Source organism: the organism of the source record quoted next, unplaced genomic scaffold, assembly GCF_019419815.1.
Source record: "Pyrus x bretschneideri cultivar Hongxiangsu unplaced genomic scaffold, Pyrus_bretschneideri_v1 Contig28, whole genome shotgun sequence".
NCBI classification, from domain to species: domain Eukaryota; kingdom Viridiplantae; phylum Streptophyta; class Magnoliopsida; order Rosales; family Rosaceae; genus Pyrus; species Pyrus x bretschneideri.
This window is the reverse complement of record NW_025999590.1, coordinates 757,369-782,088: the sequence shown is the minus strand read 5'-3', so window position 1 is coordinate 782,088 and position 24,720 is coordinate 757,369. Positions and strand designations below refer to the sequence as shown.

General features: G+C 37.7%; 2 protein-coding genes across 2 annotated transcripts; one reads left to right on the top strand and one right to left on the bottom strand.

Annotated features, from left to right (window-relative positions):
• Window positions 1–96: 96 nt before the first annotated feature.
• LOC103929638 (zinc finger CCCH domain-containing protein 23-like) lies at window positions 97–1,593 on the bottom strand. Its single transcript, XM_009338860.3, has one exon. It carries the CDS (start codon window positions 1,576–1,578, stop codon window positions 472–474), a length of 1,107 nt encoding a protein of 368 aa, XP_009337135.2. The 5' UTR covers window positions 1,579–1,593; the 3' UTR covers window positions 97–471.
• A 16,382-nt stretch (window positions 1,594–17,975) lies between these two features.
• LOC103929637 (endo-1,4-beta-xylanase 1) lies at window positions 17,976–23,620 on the top strand. The gene is given in 11 exon segments (XM_048588350.1): window positions 17,976–18,446; window positions 18,538–18,600; window positions 19,372–19,700; window positions 19,788–19,938; window positions 20,167–20,522; window positions 20,608–20,767; window positions 20,909–21,238; window positions 21,240–21,262; window positions 21,402–21,579; window positions 21,683–22,219; window positions 22,364–23,620. Coding segments are annotated over 11 exon segments (3,321 nt in total). The 5' UTR covers window positions 17,976–18,368; the 3' UTR covers window positions 23,480–23,620.
• Window positions 23,621–24,720: the final 1,100 nt, after the last annotated feature.

Here is a 24,720-nt window from a genome sequence, read left to right as displayed (position 1 = left end):
GTAATTCAAATGTACAGAAAACTAAGAACTAAACCGACCGATCGCACCGGTGATTTAAAGTATTTCAAGTAGAAATAGTAAACTTGAGATTTAATAGAGGAGAAAATACAAATATAATTATCCGAGAAAATTTGACATAACATGCGAAAACAGAAAAGGAAATTACAATTTCTTAGACATTGATCAAATACCCAGCAGCAGCCCCGACAAAATTCTTCTTCATTGTTTTTTTATCTGTACAAATTTGCAAAACGAAATTAACTTTTACACAGCTCCACGTCGACTATTTACGTCAAAAAGCTTCAAAATTAACCGCGCTATTCACACCAAAAGGTTTGAAGAATCAAAAGGCCACCGATTTTTACCGCACCAGCCCAGTAATATGAATCAAAACGGAAAAACGACAAACGAGTCGACCCAGCAGACAGGGTTTTCCACGACTCGTCGTCTTCACGCACACTCACTCGCTGACTAGATCGAAATCCAGCCCACGTCGGGAGCCGATGTGCCCGAGTCAACTCGTCCCACTCGACCAAGAGAGTTCTCCTTACTCAGCCTCGCGTACATTCTCGCTCGGAGGTCCCTCCCAGACTCCACCCTCTCCATTGCCGGCTCCTCTTCGCACGGCTGGTCCCAGATATCAACCGGGTTTGGTCCGACCCGACCCGTTGTGCGAGTCGGGGTCGAAGGAAGGCTGCAAAGACCGGGTCGGAACGCTGACCCACGTGGTGAAGAGCCGTACCCGGATCCCATTTGGGTCCCCCATGCAGGCGGAGAGTTCATTTTCATCTTAGCAAGCTTGAAGTTTCGCATCGAAGCAACAAGTTTGCTCACCGAGTTACGGCCGAGTTGAGGGCTGTTTGGCGACATTGGCGGCGACTCAGACGGTGGAGATAATGGAGGGGACATCAGGATCGAGGTGGGGGACGAACCAAATGGATACGAGTCCAAAGCTCCCGACCCTTGGGTTCTCGGGCTCTGACCGGGCAGGACCCGGAGCTGTTCGGGCGTGTGGGCAAAGAAGCAGACCCGGCGGTTGCAGCGCAACCCGTCCTTGCATGGCTGGGTCCGGTACCGGGCCGGGTGGAGCCAGCACTCGAAAACACCATGAGCGAACTCGCACGAGTCACCCTTCGGGCAGTGGCCCTTGCGGAAGTCAGGGCATGCAGCACCAGAGTAGTGGTACTTTCTCGGGTCGCGACGCCGGGCTTTCTCGCCCGGGTGGGCGTATGGACAGTCGGTCCAGTCGTGCGACCTGCCGTGGGCGCACCTCCGGACCTTGAACTCGAACATCCGGAACTGGTCACAGGAGATCGGGTTCATGGGCATGTCCGGGTCCTCTGCCAGCGAGTCAGACTCATTAGACGGGAGGTAACGGTGGAGCGCGGCGAGCGAGTCGAGGAACATTGGGGAGAGCGGGGAGTAGTCTCCTCCGTTGGAGGCATTGCCGTTAGAGTTACCGGAGTGAATGGGGATGGAGAAGGGTGATGTCGGGGTATGAATAACGTGATCGTCAAGTGAGTCCCAGGGAGGAACATGGAGAGTGGGGTGAAGTCGGGTCGGTTCTCCGAGCATCATTTTCGGGTGGGGCTTTGAACCTTTCAGGCTTCGGAGCTTCTTCAGATGCGGAAGTAATACGTCGCTGAATCGCACTTATATATAACCGGTTTTGAGAGAGAGAGAGAGAGGAGAGATTAGCATGGTACATCACGTGTCATTAAATAAATAGTGAGATATTTGTTTTAAAAAGTTAATAATTTAAAAAATAAAATTTCTCATCATTACCCCGTATTAATAAACAAATAATAAAATATGTGTATTAAACAATTAATAATTTAAAAATAAAATTTCTTATCATTTTAATTAAGACATATCATTTGTATTATCGTTACAACAAAATATTTTTATAGAGAGTGCGAGAAGGTTAAATAATGTCAAGTAGGCCACAGTCACATAGTGGGGATCGGATTTAACCGTGGTGGAGTTAATAATGTAACCGCGATCAATTAACTCTTGTAAAATATCTATGGAAAGCCAATGGTTTAACCAAAAATAACTATTTTTTATAACTCCTCAACAATTGGTGCGCATCTAAACAGATATTTATTTGGTCACTTGCCAAATTCGATAAAGTTTCGATTCTCGTCGGATAATAATTTGGTACTTCGACTCATTCAACACAAAGAAACCCTTTTTTTCATATAAAAAGGAGAGGATATGTGGTACTATTTTTTTTACACAACTTTGTTTTAGTCAGTATGACACTTTGGATTTAATTAGTGAAAATGATTAAGACATTCATTTGCAGTGAAGACAATGAATGAACACAGTTTTACAAAGAAAAACCCTAAAATCCTTAATCCAATAATCATATAGTTTCAAATTTAAGTGATTTTTGCTAGACATGATGATTGATTGAGGGAGAACGTAAAAGATATATAGTTCAAATCATTGAAATATATTACAAGATGATTTCTGTAAAAACGTGTATAAAAAATTGTGTAAAAAAATAGTATCACGAATCCGGCCCCTATAAAAAATGAAAGAAATATTTTTTAAATTGTTTAATTATCAAGTTATTGAGTGTGTTTTAATCTAAAAGCATGCACAAATGGACGATAAGCTTCATGATCAAACAAAAGAGGAAGATAAGATGGAGCAAAGCTTTTGAGCAATGAAATCATGCAACATTCCAACCACTTGGATTATGACTGCATTCTATTAGTACACTGCTACACAACTTATTCATAACAGTTCTATGGATTGTGCATTCATGTCCTTCAGCTACTTGGCTTTATAAGGACTCACGGATCACGATCCTGGTTTGAGTACAATTATCACCCCGAGTTGAACCCACACGCAGATTTCGGGTCCATCTTTAATCTAGCAGGTCAAGGTGTCAGTGATACAGGTCAGCAAAAATGTAAGAAAAATATTTAAGCACTTACTGTTACTGGTGAGTATGGTCTAGGGCTGCATTTAAAAAAAACAAAAAACCGAATGAACCGTCCGAATTGCATCAACGGCTTGGTTTGGTTTGGTTTTTTTTTTTTTTTTTTTTTGGTGGTTAAATTGAACCTCACCGATCTTAATTGGTTCCATTTTTTTTTTTTAGGACACTGTTAACCGAACCAGCCCGCATATATTTAATTTTATTTTTAATTATAATTAATACGTATAGTAATATAAATAGTTAGTTATATACGAGTTACCGTGTTTTCACCATATGAAAACAAAATCTAATTAGTTTAAGAGTCCATTTGGAGAAGAACAAGGGGACCATTTGGAAAATGCAGCAGCTGCTGCTTTGGTGCTCTCTTTAGGCTGCTTCATTTATTGTTTCATTTGATCAATCACTCATATTGATGCTATGTTCTGTAACTTTTAGAAGATAAATGTGTTATGTATTTTCGTTTTCACACAAACCGAGATCTAACCCAAACCAACATGTCCATGTTGGTTAACCGAACTGATCGATTTTAGACCCAATTTAATCGGTTTCGTTTGCAATTTTGGCTCAATTGACTAGATTGGTTTGGTTTCAATTTTGATCCAAAACCGATCCAAACCAACACATGCTCACCCTTAATATGATCCAATTAAAATTACACATATTTCTTATTTTTGAAAGTCGGAAAAAAAAGTTAAATAACATTGTACTATTGTCTTAAACAACAAAATATTTATTTATTAAAATATTATTTGATCAAATTTAAAAAGTGAGTATTTGTATACTAACCGGTGAGTCTCTTATTTTGACAATGGGCCACGTCTGGGTCAGTATACTTGTCCCGGTTCGTAAATACTCGGGGGAGGGTTACATGTAATTTGCGGATAACAAAATATGTACGGACGGCACGTGCGAGCTCCTTCAGGTTAGCACACGTGGTTGGTGGCTTGGGTGTGTCTCGAGGTGGCGGTGACCCGCTTTTGTACTCCCCTGACAGCGGAGGCCTCCGATGGCTTACGCGCGGCAACTGAGGTGGCTCCCCGTCTGCTCTTCCTCGAGATTCTCATGATCTTGTCGAGTCAGTCGCCTTTTGAGGAGGAAATAATTTTTACTATTTACTTTTCCCTATATGTATATAATTAAAGGGGATTCTATGAGAAATATCTTGAGACACATCATATTAATTTAGCATCATCAATTTTCTTACTTGTAACTGTCTATACGAGTCGTCTAAATCTTCGAAACGATAGATTACCGTAAAAAAACTTATCATTTTAAAAGAAAAATAAAATAAAATAAAATTCCTTACTAGGAAATGTTGTCATAAAAAAACATTAAACACATCCATAATTAAGCCTTAAAAACGGAACTATTTTCCACCTACTACAAATCTAGCAATGATATTACATTTAAAATTCAAATTGTTACCCTAATATTTTTATTATTAAACTAACACATATCTTAGACACACAAAAAAATTACTTACCACTAATATACTAATGGAAGAAAATAAAAATCACCATATGAAAACTTATAGGTACGTAAATATAGATTTAGATTCCATTCGGATCCTCATATCTTATCCGTTTATCGTATATCATGTGGTTAAAAGTTATTTTGAATTTTTTTATTTAAATTAAACACGAATAGTACCTAATGAAAGTTGACCACACGATGTACAATGAACGAATATAATATGATGATTCCTAAGATCCTCTTCATGAGTATTCAAAGAAGATCCTCATTCCTTAAATATACGTACATACAATTGAATCTCAGTTTTCTTTGCAATGCACACAAAAAAAGTTCAATAATTGTAACGTAAAACGTAGGAAAATAAATTCAAATGACGAAAATCAAATATTGAATCTTACACCCGGTTTTAATGAGGAGTAGATGGTTTCAAGAATAATAATTTAACGATAATGTTATCAACACATCTATTTTTTATTTTTCACGAATTCTTGCTACTTTATGTCATTTGATTTTTTCCAATTCATTTGATCTAACTGCTGTAAATTGAGAGGTGTGTGTCCACACACCCCTTATTTAATTACTCTTTTATTTATTGAGCGCAGAGCCATGGCATCACATTTTTTTTATACAATTTTTGCATACGTTTTTGTGAGCCTCACTCCGTAATTTATTTTAGCGTTTTAGAATTGTCTATCTTTTAAAACATCATTTATAGTTCAGCCTTGCAAAAACCTATACAAATCTAAACCATTAAAACATGCATTTTATCGTAAAGAAAATGTACAAATAAACCATAAACTCTTAATTCAATGGTCAAGTGGTTTTAGATTTGTGTAATTTATGGTAGACATAATTTTTTTTAAAAGACCTAAAAGATAGATGACTTGGATCGTTAAATCTCTAACCGTTGATGCACTAATATGTCAACAACCAAAATTTATTCATGCAACTATAACTTTTTTTTTTAGAAATTATTATTAACACTCTAAAAATTTTTTTGTTGATTCCGAACTTACATTTTGCGATTAGCTTTTAAATTTTTAATAAAGATCAGATCACATGATCACATTACCCACGCTTTCAAAGAATGTGCAAAAAAGGCAAGCTTTTAGTGTTGGATATGATGCTTGCTAATTTAACTAGGTGCATGACGGTGAATTAGCGGATAATCATTGAGTTCCATGCATTTGGTTGCCTTAATTACGTTACTTAAAGAGCTAATTATGATTTAATGGTGGTTTATAGGAAGATAAATCTCATCGGTCCGCGTTTTAATCCCTCGTGCTTAGCGAATGTCCGGTGGATATGAAACATAAGATGAGATTAACTCACTTAATAAAGTACTAGCCTCTCTCCAATGTGTGTGTGAGAGGTATTTTTGCATCACAGACGTGTAGCGCCTTAAAAATGTGTTGTTTTAGATATTCTTATATTTTTTAAATGATTATTTTATAAATTGTGGGGGTGTGTCCATCACAACAATTTCTTATTATTTTCAATCATCTAACTTGGTATTTTTTTCAATCATCTAACTCAGTGTAGTTAGAATTCTCTTATATCCATCAGTATCGTTTTACCCCTATATATTGTACAGGAAGAAAATCAAGAGTTGGGTTCCTTAGTCAATAAGGGATTAAAAATGGTGGATTTCATTTTTTGTTTACTATGATAATGGTGTTATCGTTATGCATGCCGTATTGTCATATTGCCACGCTCGTTGAAGAATTTAGCGGCATATATTCCTTCCAATTTGCACATATGTAAGTAATCTTTCATACAATTTTTACTATTTTTCCTTTAAAACAACAACGAAGATAAAATGGGAAAACATAAACTATTAAAAAAAAATCTGAAAATATGACATGTAATTTCATTTCTAAATACATGCTAATAACATTTAATGTCCTTAAATCAAATTTTTCAGATTCATAAGTTTTCAGTAAAAGTTATAGACTAGCTAGGGATGAACTCCTAATATATGAAGCAAAGCAAAATATGGACAACATGTACATATGTAAACATAGCGTCTACGTGTGAAATCAAAGCCATGCTTGCCACCCATTTGCTTGGACTTGATGCTTTAGATTTTCATAGTTAATCTGCAAGCAATGAAGATAAAATAAGAAGTCTAACTATAATGCACAATCCCAAATATAAAGGTTGTAAGCAATTTAACCTAAATACCTTTAACCTTGACAATTTTCTCATGGCAATACTTTTACTCCAATTACTTTTAGAATACCGAAAGATAAATAATTTGTTAACTTTGAGGTAACAAATTGTAATCATGTTTACAAATTAAAATAGTAAGAAATGTTACCTTAATCTTGTACTTCAACCTTTGTACTTTGAGACGGGTGTGACAGCCCGTCCCGAAAATATCAAAAACGTACGCGTGAAAAGACTATTTTGCCCCTAACTCGATTTCGTTAAGTTTATTGGTTGTTTTTGTGTGGTGTTGGCATGTTTTGGGCCACACACTCACACTCCCACACAGCACACCCTTCTGTCATTTCCTTGTGACTGTCCCGAGTCCCCATTTCCCTTCCATTTCCTTCGAACGTACGGACACACACCCAAAACCGACTAAACTTCCACAGATCGAGGAAACCAAGACCATATTCGAGCTCGTGAGGATTGTAGGAGTCCAGCCATACCATTTTCAGGTGAGAACTCCATCGTTTTCACGTCGATTCAACGATGTCCGATTTGGGTACTATTCATGCACACGTGATTTCTCACGTTTTAGGAAATTTGAAGCTTGTAGGAAGCTTGGTGAGGTCCCAAGGAGGCTCGGAGTAGTTCGTTTGAAGGAATTGGACGTCGGGATCGTTGGTTTCGAAGTTGGCCGGAGTTGGATTGATTTTTCAGGTGAGATTTCGTGGTTTTTAACCCTTGAAAGTGGTATGATTGTGTTCCTCTAGTTCTAGGCTTCATTTTGGTACCAAAATCGTGGAATTTGGTTGAAAAACGAAGAAGATATCGAAGTTTAAAGTTTTCGCGATTTTCCGACGCTGGAGGCTCGCTGGGGAAGAAGACGGAATATTCCGTCAAATCTGACGGAATATTCCTGACGCCGTTGACGGAATCTGTCAAAACTGACGGAATATTCCTTACGGCATCAGTTGACGCTGTCAGCGTGCCAGGCACGTGTCTGCGCGTGGCCGGCGCGTGTGGCCGTGCCTTGGCCGGCGCGTGGGGGCGCGTGCGGCGGTGAAAAATTATTTTAAAAATTTGGGGATTTTCGTGAGGTTGAGTAGATCACGTTGGTGTATTCATACATCCCATTTGAGCATTGTATGAGAAGTTATTTCTAAAGTTTGGTTATGTGCTTTAAAATTAACGTTTTTATAGTTATTTTGCATATAGGTGAGACATATCCCGAGGACGAGCGTGGTCACTCGAGGCAGGGGGGCTACGACCCTTCCACTTATCAGTGAGTGGGCTTTTGGTTTTCCGTATATACCTATGTACTTATATTTTCCCAGAAATTGATTTAAATGTTTATTAGTTATATGCCATGCATTATATTATCATCATTTATGCATCATTAGTTGCATTATTGGGCGTATATATTTATATACATATGCATATTTGGTGCTGTGGACGCACAGGTAAGTGTCAGGTAAGTGTTATTCACGTTTACATTCAGTAGTGATTCGAGATACTTAGAGAGCTCATAACCTGCACCCCCGGTGTTAGTGCTCCCGCCCAGAGTAGGGCACAGTCCTTCACGTGTTGTTCACCTCCCGCACCACACGCTCAGCTTGGATCCAAGTTAGGTGCATAGTCCTGTCGTACAGACCACTTTAGGTGGTTCCGACTCGTAGGTGACCCGCGATTATTCGCACAGCCTTCACGTGATCGTAGCACTAGAGCGTTTATATGTATTACACCCAGGCCTGTCGTACAGACCTCTTTAGGTGGTTCCGACTCGTGGGCAGGTTCAGTTATAGTGATTGAGATCTGAGCTCTAGACGCAGCCGTACAGGTCACGTTAGGTGACTCCGGCTGCCAGATTATGTATTATTGATGTGATTTATACCTGAGCACTTGCATTTCATTGTGAGATTTGGCATGGCATATTCTTATGCATGATTGGCATATCTATATTTATACGTACATATGTTTATTTTCTGGGAAGTATACAGGTTTTACGACGAGGGGTTAGAATCTTGTTTTTGAAATGGTTTTCGAAAAGCTTTGTTTTTGCCCACTCACGCTTTTGTTTTGCGCCCTTCCAGGTTCTAGCTACCTAGCAGGTTCGGTGGTTTCCCAGAGGGCTTTCCTGGCATTTCTGACAGACGATCACCAGCGTAGGACCACCTTCGAGTGTACTGTTGTTGCGTCATTTAGTTTGGACTGCTTTAGGCTTTCGGCTCTGAACTTGTGTCTCACTTACGCTAGCACTTATTACTTTTACCTCATGTATGCTAGTTTTTATTTATTCGTACTTTTACGTTACTACTTTATTAGCTTCTGCACTGTGCACATGGCTACGTCACTTCCACGTGACGGCCAGCATGCCCTGATCTCGTTCAGGGTGTGTCACGGGTGTGATGCTTGTAAAACTGACAAAAAATGCAATTTTATTTCTATTTAAAAATTGAATCCAATTTGAATTTGTAGTATACTTCAGTATGAAAATAAGATAAGACTTACCATATTTAAAAAAGTTGTTTGGTCACCATTAATCTTTTTCCTACACTCATAACTTGTTTTTTTTTCTTTCTAATTTGAGATAATTAATTTGTAGATACTCATTAATGAGTTTCTTTTAATGAAAAATTAAAATAAAATTCACCTATACAGAAGAAAAAATAGAAATTTCGAGCAAAGAAAAGCAAAGTACTTCTCGTTATAATGAATTTTAAACAAAGTAGCAAAATTAAACAAAGTAGCAAAACATGTGAAAAAAAAAATTTCATACGCAAATAAAATGAAGTATTTACCTTTTTTTTTTTTTAACAAATTTTATTTTATTAGCCCCCCGTCTCTCGGTTCAATCACAAAACAGAAACTTAAAATTCGTTTTCTATGTCAGAGGTTGATTTACCTATTTATTTTGCTACTTTCATTATAATAAGGTATCTTTAATTTTATTTGCATATGAATTGTTTTTTTTCACAGGTTTTGCTACTTTGTTTAAAATTCATTATAATGAGAAGCACTTTGCTTTTCTCTGCTTGAAAATTTCTATTTTTCCTTCTATATAGATGAATTTTATTTTATTTTTTTCATTATAATTTGAGATAATTAATTTTTGGAATGATATAGAGAATACCATTAAAAATAAATAGGTAAGAAATGGTGTTGTACCTAATTTGTTGGACTTTATTCCAAATTCGTATGATGTGAGCAGTTGTTGAAGGTTTTAATTCTTCTATAGCATTTTTCACCTATATATTGAAGGTATATATAATGTTAGAATTTTTTGTAACAAATTTAATAAAGAATTTAGAATACATACTGCTCATGCTTCTTCTTTTTCCACTATTCGAGAATCAGTTGGCTTAGATCAGTAGTTTTAACTTCAATATATATCTCCCAACCAGGTGTAAAAATAGAGACACATCTGTTTGGAATCTTATCAATAGGTAGTTCCTCTTCATTTTTTATGGGTATTCTTGTAAATATCCTAAGAATGAAAATAAATAATTTTTTTAATTACCAAAGCACACGAATAGCCCATTAAGATAATCAAAATTGAAACTCATAATCTAACCAAATTCAAAATATTAAAAAATTACTTCAATTTCATCTAAATTTCCTCTTTTTTTTACTTCCAAAGTTACCCAAAAAACTTCACAGTAAAAAACGGAAAATCAAAGACCCAAATTTTAAGTCCGCAAACTGATAAAATCTTATTTATATGACAAAACCCACCCTAAATGCTAGAAAACGAAGACTTGGGTCACCATCTCGAGTACAAAGTCGGGAATTTTCGAGACTACAAAGGGTGAAATCGGCATTTTATTGCCATGAAAAAAAAAACCCAAAAAATTATGGCGGTAGACAACGGTGGAGTAACAGTGAAGAAAAATTTTAGAGAGAGAATGACTGAAATTTAAAAAAATGCACAATGAAGATTTATAAGGAATAAGTTAAAAAAACTAAAATTGATTTAGAAATACTAAATATAAACTCATATATACATCCTCAAAGCTGCAACATAGTGCATCAAATTCATCACCTAAAAGAAGATAAACTATAAAAAAAAACCTAGAAACTGAAAAGGCAAATTTAGATTGAGATTTAACCAAATTTACTCAAACCTTTGAACGTTGAAGCGTTGAAGCGTAGTAGAATCGTCTTGACCTTATAACAAAAAGGAGAGTGAAAGAATAAGAAAATTGAAATAAAAAGCACCAAGATTTCACGGAAGATAGATATGAATGGTTGGCAAAAGCCTTTTGAGTCAAGAATCTCACCAAATTAATTCAAATAGCATTGCATGTGAAGAAGGCATGTTACATCCCATATCGCCCATGGGAGTGGATCTTGTAAGCCTTATATGTATATTCTCATCTCTACCTAGCACGAGGCCTTTTGGGAGCTCACTGGCTTCGGGTTCCGTAGGAACTCTGAAGTTAAGCGAGTTCGTGCGAGAACATTCCTAAGGTGGGTGACCCGCTGGGAAGTTCTGCTCGCGTAAGTTCCCAGAAACAAAACTGTGAGGGCGTGGTCCGAGCCCAAAGCGGACAATATCATGCTATGGTGGAGTCGAGCCCTGGATGTGGTGGGGGCCCGGGCTGGGATGTGGCAATTTAGTATCAGAGTCAATCCCTGGGCGGATGTGTGTCGACGATGACGTCGGGCCCCTAAGGGGGTCGATTGTTACATCCCACATCGCCTAGGGGAGTGGATCCTGTAAGCCTTATATGTGTATTTCCATCTCTACCTAGCACGAGGCCTTTTGGGAGCTCACTAGCTTCGGGTTCCGCAGGAACTTTGAAGTTAAGCAAGTTCGCGCGAGAGCAATCCTAAGATGAGTGACCCACTAGGAAGTTCTCGTATGAGTTACCAGAAACAAAACCATGAGGGCATGGTCGGGGCCCAAAGCGGACAATATCGTGCTATTATGGATTCAAGCACGAGATATAGTGGGGGCCCAGGCCGGAATATGACAAGGCAAAGCAAAAAAAATGGGGAGTATAAGATTCAGCCATATAATCGGAGGAGATGGGGAGTACATATAATAATACTGTAGCCAAAATGGAAAAAATAGGAATGTACATGGGAAGTGGGAAGTTACTGCTTGGTAGTGGGAGAACTTCACCGTTTTTTTAAACTGATGACGACCTCTACCTTTTTTCTCCTACGTTGTTTCTTCTTCTTATTATTTTTTAATATAATTTTGTTAGATACTAATATCTCCTCCTAAAATGGAGGAGATTAGGGGTGGGCAAACAGGTACTAAACCCGCGGAGCGGGTCGAGTACATGCGGTTCGGGGTGGGTCTTAAAATTGTAAAACACAAACAGGACGGGCCGGGGCGGGTTCAAGAAATTAACACGGCGGGGCGGGTCCAAAAGGCCCAAGAAACAGGGCCTCGGCCATATCCGTTTCTCCCAAGCCCACTCAATTTTCCGGTCCAAAAGTCCAAGTACTGCGTTGGTTTTGTGCAGTACACTAGTACTACTGTACTTGTACTACATTTCACTTATTTTTTTCACTCATTTCACCCTTTTTTTTTTTTTTTTTTTTTCACTCTTGCTTTCTTTATTTTTTTTCACTCATTTCACTTTTTTTTTCCCACTCAGACCCTCTTTTTCTCCATCCCAAGAGACACACGATCCCCAAACTCCATTAAGGACAAGAAGATTGAGGACTCAATCGAGAGACTGCCATCCAGTGGTTGGACAACAACCAGTTATCGAATGCCGATAAGTTCGAAGACAAGATGGAATTGGAGAGCATCTGCAACCCCAATCACAAGGTGAAATTATTTAGGTTTTGTGAACTTGAAATTTTATGTTTTATCTGGGACTTGAAATTATAGATCAATGCTTCTTCTTTTTTCCCTATTTGCATAACCTTTTGGTCGATGAGTAGGAAGTGGAAATCACAAGGGAATTGATTGAAATTGCTTAGATTCAAAAACCCTAAGGTATTCCCTTTCTTTTATTCTTTGAATTCATAGCTGATGAGAAGGCAAATTGGATTCGTGGGTTTGTATGAAAGAGTTCTGTGAAAACCCTAATTTAATCCCTAATTTACCTTGAGAGTGCAGATCTTGCGGTGGTTGTTTTGATGGAACCGCCGATAACGATGTTGTTCGAAGAAGCGAATCTTCGAATGAGGAGAACAAAGAGGAAAGACCACCAGACTTGAGGCATGAGTGAAAGATTTGGACCCGTGGGGACCCGTAAGAACCAGCTCCTTTCAAAAAGGCCGAGTTAGGTTCGGATCCTGTTTTGAAAAATCCAAAACCCGCCTCACCCCGCCTCACCTCGCCCCATTGTATTTATGAACGGGTCCGGTCCGGTTCCTTCAATTTTGGGCCCGGCCCGGCCCATGCCCATCCCTAGAGGAGATACGTTCATGTTTTAACAAATTTTAATATACCCTTTTTTTTATTTTTCAATAATTTTTTTTTTCTCAAAAGTTTTTTTTTTTTTTTTTTTTTTTTTAACAATATTTCTATGAGATATTAGTTCCCCTCTCTTTCCGAAAATGGAGTTAATTACCGATTGAAACTCTTTCTCTATAGAATTCTTTCATTTAAAGATATTGACCTCTTATTAACTCATTATAATGAAAGTAGCAAAATAAATAGGTAAATATTTTGCTATGAGTGCATCTTGAAAAAAAAAAAAAGGAAACAAAATGTTACTTTATTTTAGGCTACACCATGACGATTTTATTTATAATGAGTAATTAACTCATTATATTTTTCTGTTTCTCTTTGATACTGATCTTTGCACGATTGAACGCACGGAGAGAAGAGAGAGATAGGGAGGAGTGGAGTTGGTCACGTCTTTTCTTTTTCTTTTTTTCATTTTTCAATAGAACAAATTTTAAGTTTCTGTTTTTTTAACAATATTAGCCCCTCTCTCTCTCTGTCTCCGAAAATGAAGGAGTGGAGTTGGTCACGTCTTTTTTTTTTTTCAATAAAAACAATTTTGAGTTTCTGTTTTTTGTTACAATACTATGACTACGTTTTATTTTGTTTTTTTTTTTATTTCTATGAGATATTAAAAACTCTCGCTCTCCTAAAATGGAGGAGGAGTGGTGTTGGGTTGGTTGGGTTAAATTCATTTTATATCATTTTTTTAAAATTCATTAAATGTCACATCCTGGTCCAGGGCGGATCACTTCCCCGACCCGCTCTACCATCGTAGCACGATATTGTCCGCTTTGGGCTTACCATTCCCTCACAATTTTGTTTTTGGGAACTCACGAGCAACTTCCCAGTGGGTCACCCATCATGGGATTGTTCTAACCTCCTTCTCGCTTAACTTCGGAGTTCCCATGGAACCTCCGAAGCTAGTAAGCTCCCAAAAGGCCTCGTGCTAGGTAGAGATGAGAATATACATATAAGGATCACTCCCCTGGGCGATGTGGGATGTCACAATCCACCTCCCTTAGGGGCCCGACGTCCTCGGCACATATGCGACTAGGGTTAAGCTATGATACTAAATTGTCACATCCCGGCTCGGGGCAGATCACTTCTCGGGCCTGCTCCACCATCGTAGTACGATATTGTCCGCTTTGGGCTTACCATTCCTTCACGGTTTTGTTTTTGGGAACTCAAGAGCAACTTCCCAGTGGGTCACCCATCATGGGATTGCTTTAGCCCCCTTCTCGCTTAACTTCGGAGTTCCCATGGAACCTGAAGCCAGTGAGCTCCAAAAGGCATCGTGCTAGGTAGAAATGGAAATATACATATAAGGATCACTCTCCTGGGCAATATGGGATGTCACATTATATCTCATTTTTCGTTTTTTTTTTCTTTTTCTCTGAAAACTGATTTGCATCAAACGTGGCTGAATTTGTGTCTTCCACGTTTGTTCTTTTAAATTTTATCTCCTTTTTTTCTAATAAAATTTTCTAAAAAAATGAAATATAAATTTTGTTTCTGACAAAATTACCCTTAGGATTTTTATATGTATTTTTTCTGTCAGTTTTGTTTTTTGTTTTTTGTTTTTTTGTTTTTTTTTTTGTTTGGAGGGATTTTTACATTGTGAAGTTTTTTTTTTCTTTATTGCATTTGGTTATGCATAAAAACATTCTTATAATTATTTTTAATTTGTGACCTACATTATGAAAGGTATCAAATTAATAAACCAAGAAATCAAGAATGTCTTTAAGCGTGAAGTCAAGCATTAACTGAAGATATTCAATATGTAAAACTAAATTATTGCTTCTATCATCTGTGTCCATTCTCGATTTGTTGAAATCCACTATACTTTTTTTTTTCATATTCCTACATAAACCCAAAAAAGAAAAATAACGCAATAATTTTTTTTTGACAAAAGAAAAGATAACATGAGGAAAAAATATATGCAATAACAATAACTAGCATATTAATATCAGTGAAGAGAAAAGTTATTTAAAAGACAAAAATTCTCTAAACATAAGTCAAAGGCGAAGCATCCACATGAGAACCGAAAGACCATCATCAAATTATCAAAATCCAGTCAAACATAAATGAAAAAAGACATGAGTAATTAGAAAAAACAAACGAACTGCATCGTCAAAATTAAATCGTGCCCTTACATCGCCTCCTCATCCACAGGAGTAACACATAGAGCCCTCATCCTGGAATTTCCTGAAGGCATCCTCATCCATGGGAACAACACACAGAACTGTCGCACTGGAATTTCAAGAAGGCATATGAATTATTAAAGATGCCTTTGCATCGCTTCCTCATCCACAGGAACAGCACAGAACTTTCGCACTGGAATTCCCAGAAGACATCCTCCATGAAAATTAACACGTCGCATATGAAAATGTCGTAGAATCTCATCATGCAGATAAGACTCCATTTGAAGGAGTTGACGAGTTTTTTGCTTGAAAAACAGACAAAAATGAAGAACAATTGAGCCCAACTCTACAAATTCCATACAATGCAGCAAATGATAAGATATCCATTACCTATTCTCTTCACATGAACTACTCCCATTAGTCACAACACCATCAATGGACTGCACGTTTTGCTGCGGCTTCGGCGCTTGCTTTCTACCAACTTGGCATCCTAAAAATACAAATAAATTTATCAGTAGAGAAAACAGAAGCAAGCAAAACAAACAAAAGAAAGCAGTACTCTGTAACGCAAAGCAAAACCTAAAATTTAAAAGAAAAAACCCAAAACCACTGCTCCCTTTTTGTATTGAAAATCATTTGCTCTTCTCTTGAAGGCTTTTAGTCGAGTTTATGAGGCCACGTTGTTGAAATTTTGTACCCACTTTTTGCTGGCGGTTTATTTCCTCTCTATGACCGTTCCACTTTGTTTGCAAAGGCAGAGACGTAAAGAAAATACTGATGTGGCAGTGGGAAGTTATAGAGGAAAAAGCAATGCTATGCGTGTGAAGGAAACGTGGAGGTTTGAATCACACGTTCAATTTTTTTACTTTTTTTTCCTTTTTTATTTATTTTATTTTACTTTTGAGTTTGACGAAAATATCCATCATGAAATATTCATAAATTCTAGGTAGCTTTGTATTTGAGGTAATTTTTTTTTTGTTTGAGAGACTTTTTAGTTCAATTATTTTTGGTGAAACCTTGAGACACCAAACTTAACTTCTAGCTTTCTAATATTATATTAGATATTAGAGATATTGGAGCATCACTATTAATTAAAAACTAATCAAGGGATTATCTTATGGGGTTGGGCCAACGGGTTTTTGAAATTGGGCTTAACTAGCTGAAAGAAACATTTGGGCTTCTGGGTTTTAAGTGGAGAGACATGCATGCAGTCCATATTTTCACGACAAGCCCAAATCAGACCACAAGTTTGCCAAGAAAATGTCTACACTGGGTCGGATTCAGAGCTTCTTGGGTAGAAATGATTCAGTAACACCGTCGAAGCTTTCTCGGATGCGCGTAAAAATGTACATTTAAGTTATACATTTCTCCGTTATCACTGTTTGCCTTTGTTCTGCTGCTTGCCTCTTGTAGGCTTCTATTAAATCGTTTTCGTTGGGTTTCAAAAAAAAAAAAAAAAAAAAAAAATAGTTATACATTTGAACAAATATTTAGTATTATAGTTTAGTGACATTCATTCCTTTATAAATAAGAGATATCAGGTTTGATATTTTCTAAATTCTCACAAAAAGTGAATTTAATGCACATTATTACTAGTTCATTGAGATAATATCGTTTGTTATAAAAAAAAAATTATACATTTGTACAAAAGTTGTTACGTTATTCAAACCTGACGTGATTTACTGTAAAGTAAATATGGCAAAAATTACAATTTTTTCATGAATTGAATTATGAATTGTAATATGAGACTCACAAACTTTTTCATTTCGTATAGCAATGCATGAAACATTAAAAATTGAAATAATTATGTCATTCAGTATTACGGTTTGGTGATATTTCTTTTCGATTAGAAGTGCGAGGTTTAAGGTTTGAATCTCGTGAATTGCAAATTCGGTACTAAATTAGGCTGCCCATTGTGTGGCTTAGGCAAACTCCCCCTTCTCCTAGTGTAAAAATATTAATGAACTAAAAAAAAATCAAAATAATTCCAATATTTGTTACAAATGAATTTAGCATGTCATAAAAATATTGTACGCTTCCAACATAGGGCAGCCCTAGACCAATAAGACTCCTTGCTTTGTGAGGGTCAACAAGAAACATTTATCGTACGGAGCCTTGCTCTTGTTTTGCAAAAATGTTGTTTTCACAACTCGAACCCGTGACCTGTCAGTCACAAAAAACAACTTTTTCATTGCACCAAGGATCACTTTCGTTGTATAATTCATCATGTTGCATCAAAATTAACACACACACACACAATTGAATTTTGATTTGCTAAAATCTTAATTTCATGGGCGTTTAGAAGTGTACAAAATTTGGCAAGGGAAAAATTCAAAAATTTCCAAGTGTAATAATACAATTTCGATGTGTTAGGACTCCACTTGGTATAATTGGTTAAATACTTAAATAAAATTTTTTTATCTGTATTATAATACTTAGGAGGGTTTATTCAATTGAGATTTTGAGAGATTTTAATTCTTTTAATGAATCCAAGGGTATTCAATATGGATTTTAAGTAGTATCTGAAATTCAATCATGATTTTAAGATAGTTCATTAATATTCTTAGAAATCCGTATGTATTCAATTAGAATTTTAAAGAAGTTTATAACATTTTAGGTGTATTAAATTAGAATTAGAATTTAAAAAATTTGGAAAAGTTGAGGAATTAGAGGGAACTGAAGAAATTTTGTAGTCTATTTTAAGCATGCACAAATCTCATATCTTCCTATGAGATTTCGAGGGAATTGAATCAAAATTTTACATAGAATATCTATAAATCAGTGTAACTCTATAAAAATCCATTAAAATATTTCAAATTCCCAATTGAATACTTAGTGTAACCGACGGTGCTGCCGCACGCTAAAAAATTTCTCCAACTGAAAGCCCAGTCGCACCTCTAATTAGCTGGCTAGGAGCCAATAGGCATTCAGATGTCTTACAATCAAGGACTAAATTATAGAAGAAGGAATCTTATTTCAGGTTGTCTGGAGCGTCCATTCCAATTCAAGCATTCCAATCTGCAAGCCGAAGATTAGATTTTTCTTAATTTTCTCGAGATTTCGCACAAGTCGATCGAACTGTTGCCTTTAAGGATTGTCGATCGAACTGTTTTTAGTCTGGATTAAACCCAGACAAATTATAAAAAATAAAACATGGTCCCGCGCTTTTCGTAGGCTTCACTTTTCCGCCGGCAAATTTTGAGTTTTTACAGTTGGATCGTGGGGTTTATATATGAGGAGGCTCATACCTTGGCGCTTCAGGAGCGGAGTCTCCGACGACAGCAATCATCAGAAGCAGAAGCATCCAAAGGTATGTCGTCTTTTAGCTGTCGGGGGAAACTGCAGTTACCCATAAACTGTTTATGTTTGATTGATCGGAAATGTTGTTTAATTTGGTTTAGGGATCCAAAGAAACCATGGAGAAGAACCAACAGACCAACAAGAATGCCGCCGACAATGTGGAGGTTCGGTTTCTATTATTTTATTTTTCTCCTAGTTTACTTGGGATTTCACTTTCGTCCGTATTATTTATTTGGTCGCACTTTCGTCCTTGTAGTTTCATGTTGTTTACACTTTAGTCCGTCTCAGACTACGTTGCTGTTATACTATACTTGTACAAGAAAACGGTTTTTTTTTTTTTTTTTTTTTTTTTGCCTTTTTATTTGGATGGGGTTGCTCTTTCTTAAGATTTAAGAGAGCTTAAATAGCAAATGACTTGTAAGTTAAAGGCTCGGTTGGAAATACAAGCGTTTTTGGTGAAGATATTTTTAGAACCAATCTTTAGTAATTTAGAACCCAAAAATATTTTCACTAAAACGCTTTTAGTCATTTTAAGAAAGCTTGAATACCAAATGAACCCTAAGTGGATGGTAAGAATTGACTGAAAAAGTGGATGATAAGAGCGTTTATTCTTGTACGTGAAAGTTTGTTGGCTCTTCTTAGATGTTTGCTGGATGCATTCGGGCATGCCACCAATGGTTACCTATGAAGTGCAGAATTGCAAATATTGACGAATATATTCATGTACAAACACACACTACCGCAATCTACCTCCACTCTGTTGCATTGAAACCCCAAAAGCGTTTTCATGCTAATTAAGTCTACAAATTTGCTATATGAGCATCTCACTGAATTTTAACACTTGAGGAGTAAAATAATTGATCATGGTAGATTTTGAGAAACTAACAGCCATGCGTTTGCACCAATATTATCGTGACCTGTTCTTTCCCTGGCAGTTTTCGAGCGAAAATGTTGCTGATTCAAGTAGTCACGGTCCAAATATCGTACTGAACCATGATTTCTCTCGAGGGCTGCATTCTTGGCACCCCAATCACTGCAACGCCTTTGTTGTGGATTCAGCAGGAAGTTATGCAGTTGTTATGAATCGCCAACAATGCTGGCAGGGATTGGAGCAAGATATTACTGAAAGAATTTCCCCTGGATTTACCTATTCGGTTTCAGCGTGTGTGGGAGTTTCGGGGCCTCTTCAGGGATCTGCTGAGGTCATAGCAACTTTGAAGCTGGAAAGCCGAGGCTCAGCAACTGGCTATGTGAAAATAGGAAGGTAAATCATGTGTTTTGTTTCTGTTAGCGCATTTATTCATTGTTTATGGTAAAAGGTATTTGTTTTATAAGTAGTGACCGCCTGCAGAAGTTCTGTATCAAATGGGAAATGGGAAAGTTTGGATGGAAAGTTTTCTTTGTCGACAATGCCTGATAGGGTGGTGTTTTATTTGGAAGGGCCTCCTGCTGGAGTTGACCTTCATATAAAATCAGTTATGATCTCTTGTTCTGAGGGCCAGGTACTTCTATTTCTAGTCCTTTTTTTTGCTACATCTGAAGTACATATGGAATCACAGTTTTACGCAGAAAAAGATTGCTTATTTAAGGGCTGTAGTTCAGATTTCCGAGGCTAAGAAACAAGATATACGGCTGGTTTTCTTTTCTTCAAATGAGCTTTTGGGAGATGGCAGAAGTGTAAGAGATGAAACATTTGATTTTTTTCTTATGACTTCTTCCTTTTCTGTCAGTCTGAGAACCAAAACTTGGTGAATTCAAGTAGCAGAAATGCCACAAATATCATAGTGAACCACGATTTCTCTGGAGGACTGCATTCTTGGCACCCGAGTAACTGCAATGGCTTTGTAGTTTCCGCCGATTCTGGTCACCCAAAAGTGAAAGCAGGCAATTATGCTGTTGTTACAAATCGGAAGGAAAGTTGGCAAGGTTTGGAGCAAGATATCACACAGAGAATTTCCCCAGGCTCCACATATTTAGTTTCAGCATGTGTTGGAGTCTGTGGACCTCTTCAGGGCTCTGCTGATGTCCTGGCAACTTTGAAGCTGGAATACCGAGGTACAGCGACCAACTATTTGCAAGTTGGAAGGTAATGGTGCTTTTATTCTGTCAAGTGCATTTTTCTTTTTTTTATGGAAAAAGGAATCTGTTTTAACAGTAATAACTGCCTGCAGATGTACTGTATCAAGGGGGAGGTGGGGAAATTTGGATGGGAAGTTCTCACTGTCGACAAAACCTGATAGGGTTGTATTTTATTTGGAAGGGCCTTCGGTTGGAGTTGACCTTATTATAAAATCAGTTTTGATCTGTTCCTCGAGCCCAAGTGAATGCCAGGTACTTTTTTCTTGCTCCTTATATATGGAATCATAATAATAGCAATTAAGTGTAGCAGTAACTTGTTCAAGAAGTTTTCCACCACAGCAATCTAGTTTTATTCATCTATTTCTGATTGATTTTGGAATGTATATTTTGAAGAGTGGAAGGACGGGGAATTTCAATGATGGAGAAGAGAATATAATCCTAAACCCGAAATTTGAGGATGCCTTAAATAATTGGTCCGGAAGAGGTTGCAAAATTGTTTTGCATGACTCAATGGGACATGGGAAAATCGTCCCTCAATCTGGAAAGGTTTTTGCAGCTGCAACAGAACGCACACAGAGCTGGAGTGGCATCCAGCAGGACATCACTGGAAGAGTGCAGCGTAAGCTAGCTTATGAGGCAACCACCGTGGTTAGGATATTTGGCAACAATGTCACTACTGCTGATGTCCGGGCTACCTTATGGGTGCAGTCACCAAATCAGCAGTGAACAGTATATCGGCATTGCTAAGTTATTATCTTTCTCCCGGTCTCTTTCCAATGAAATTGTGATTTATTTGTTTCTTCGTTGCTAAGTACTATCAGATGAGAAATCATTTCCCTTCCCATTGTGTCGCGTTAATCTTAATGGATGTTGGTGTGCTATAAAGTGTGCAGGCAACAGACAAGGATTGGACACAGTTGCAAGGGAAGTTCCTTTTAAACGGCTCCCCGTCAAAAGTAGTCGTTTATCTTGAAGGTCCACCGGCGGGAACAGATATTCTTGTCAATAGTTTTGTTGTCAAGCATGCTGAGAAAGTTCCTCCTTCACCTCCACCAGTCATTGAGGTTGGTTGAATGAGTGATTCATTTTCTCTAATACTTTCTGAGCATGTTTTCGTTGAGCTCAATTCGTAGACACACACTAAAATATAGGCTTTTGTTTCTGTAGTTGCCAGCATTTGGAGTAAATATAATTGAGAACAGCAATTTGAGTAATGGCACAAACGGGTGGTTTCCGCTTGGTAATTGTACTCTGAGTGTCCGCACTGGTTCACCACATATTCTCCCTCCAATGGCAATAGAGAGCCTTGGACCGCATGAACCTTTAAGTGGTTGCTACATTCTAGTAACCAAGCGCACGGAGACTTGGATGGGTCCTGCTCAGACGATTGGTGACAAATTGAAACTATTTTTGACATATCAAGTATCTGCTTGGGTTCGGATTGGTGCTGGAGCAACTGGTCCACAGAACGTCAACATTGCGCTCGGTGTGGACAACCAGTGGGTAAATGGAGGGCAGGTTGAAGCAAGTGACACTAGATGGCATGAAATCGGTGGTTCCTTCAGAATTGAGAAGCAACCATCAAAAGTAATGGTTTATATCCAAGGTCCAGCCGCAGGTGTAGACTTAATGGTTGCCGGACTTCATATATTCCCCGTTGACAGACCAGCGAGATTTAGACATCTGAAGAGGCAGACTGATAAGGTAAATGATGTGTTGTCTCATTTGTTTCATAAGCATCATTCCTCACCAAGCATTGCTTCAATAAGAACCTAAAGTATAGACGATTCAAATGAGCTTTTCTCTAATTTGTTCTGATTGAAGTCTTTCACTTTTATTGCAATGCAGATTCGTAAGTGCGATATTGTCCTGAAATTTTCAGGGTCGGACTCAAGCAGCATGCTTGGCAGCTTTGTGAAAGTTAAACAATCGCAAAACAGTTTTCCAATTGGGACATGTATAAGTAGAACAAACATTGACAATGAAGATTTCGTTGATTTCTTTGTTAAAAACTTCAACTGGGCTGTGTTTGGAAATGAATTGAAGTGGTATTGGACTGAACCACAAAAAGGAAACTTCAACTACAAGGATGCTGATGATATGGTGGACTTGTGCAAGAATCACAACATAGAAATGCGAGGCCACTGTATTTTCTGGGAAGTCATTGACACAGTGCAGCAATGGATCTGTACGTTGAGCCAGAGTGACTTGTCAACAGCTGTTCAAAATCGACTAACAGATCTTCTCACGCGCTACAAAGGGAAGTTCAGGCACTATGATGTCAACAATGAGATGCTGCATGGCTCATTCTATCAGGACAAACTGGGAAAAGATATCAGAGCCAACATGTTCAAGACTGCAAACTTGTTGGATCCATCTGCAACTCTGTTTGTGAATGATTATCACATTGAGGATGGTTGCGATACTAGATCATCACCAGAAAAATACATTGATCAAATCCTTGATTTGCAGGAACAAGGTGCACCTGTTGCTGGCATTGGCATCCAAGGACATATTGATAGTCCAGTGGGTCCAATTGTTTGTTCTGCTCTTGACAAATTAGGCATTCTTGGCCTACCAATCTGGTTCACGGAGCTTGATGTATCATCCACTAATGAATATGTTAGAGCAGACGATTTGGAAGTGATGTTTCGTGAAGCATTTGCCAATCCCGCAGTTGAAGGTGTAATGCTCTGGGGATTCTGGGAGCTGTTTATGAGTCGGGAAAATTCGCATTTAGTGAATGCAGAAGGGGATATCAACGAAGCAGGCAAACGTTACTTGGCTCTCAAGGAAGAGTGGCTGTCTGAAGCACACGGCCACATTGACGAGCAGGGAGAGTTCAGGTTTAGGGGCTTCCCAGGAGCATACAGTGTTGAAATTGTTACTGCCTCAAAGAAGCCTGTAAAAACATTTGTCGTCGACAAGGGTGAGTCCCCAGTGGAGGTCTCCATTGCTCTCTAAAGTTGCTGCTCAGCTCAATAAAGGGTCATTATTTTCGTTGTTTTCGTATTTTATGCAATGTCAAAGGAAAATGTTGCCTGTTATGTAAAGGGTTTGTAACTCTGAGTTAAAGAAATGAGGTATCATACTGTTGGTTGTGAATCTTGTGACTCTTCTGCTAGGCCTTGAAACTTTTGATGTTGCCGGCCTTATCAGTTGGCCCAATGTTTTGGTTCATGAAAAGCCTATTAAGCTCATGAAGGTAATCATAAAGTGATTGAAGTTCAATGGACAAATTGCAAGATGGAAGTGACAATTTTCGACAAGACACGACTCGATAACACAACTTGAAAACCAAATCAAATATACAGATTAGGGTTGACAATAGTTATTTTTGGTTAATACGGTTGGCAATTATTGTGTTTGGGTCATAATTCAAATTGTTTAACGCGGTTAATAATTCATTTATAATTTTGTGATTCGGGTCAACCTGTCTAACGCAAAAATGAGATACTTTTAACACCTCGTACGTAATGGCATAACCAACTAACCCGGTCAACCCTTTTAAGTTGAAGGTAAGATGAAAAATTTAACTCTTTTGTTTGATGAAAAGGTTACATTTTATGGATATTTTTCTACTTATGAATACTAAACGGGTAAATCATGTTATTGTCGTGTAACATTCTTAATAATCATGTTGTCTTTAATCCCATTCGTACTCGTGTCAAAATAAATCTGACCCCTGAAAAAGGATTTTGCTACCTAAAATGTGGTCTGAAACCAAATTTTGTGTACATTTAATATTCGAAATCACTTTAACTACAAGTTATTTAGCCAATATTGACAGTTATCCTTTTGCTCACATATTTCCATAAAGGAACTTTATTTTTGGGTACAAAATATATAGTAAAAGTATCGTTTCACAGGAATGAATCTCTCATTGGTTGCTTTCATATATATATATATATAGAGAGAGAGAGAGAGAGAGAGAGAGAGAGAGAGAGAGAGAATATGGAGCGTGAGATCAACATCAAACGGATCACATTAAACATGCTAAATAAGTAGAAAACAATAGAGAACTTCGGGACGGGGGAGGAACATGGTTAAGTTCTATATCCTACCAATCATTTGTGAGAGACTCAAATTACAATTTCTCCATACGAAGGGCCCAAACCCTAAACATCTTTATCAAAGGAATGTCCCACCGTGCCCATCACATCGACCTGATAGACTCCCACCATCGACTATTACTACTAGTAGCC

Coding starts and splice junctions, on each gene's coding strand:
- LOC103929638 (XM_009338860.3), bottom strand. CDS start 1,578: ATGATGCTCGGAGAACCGACCCGACTTCACCCCACTCTCCATGTTCCT.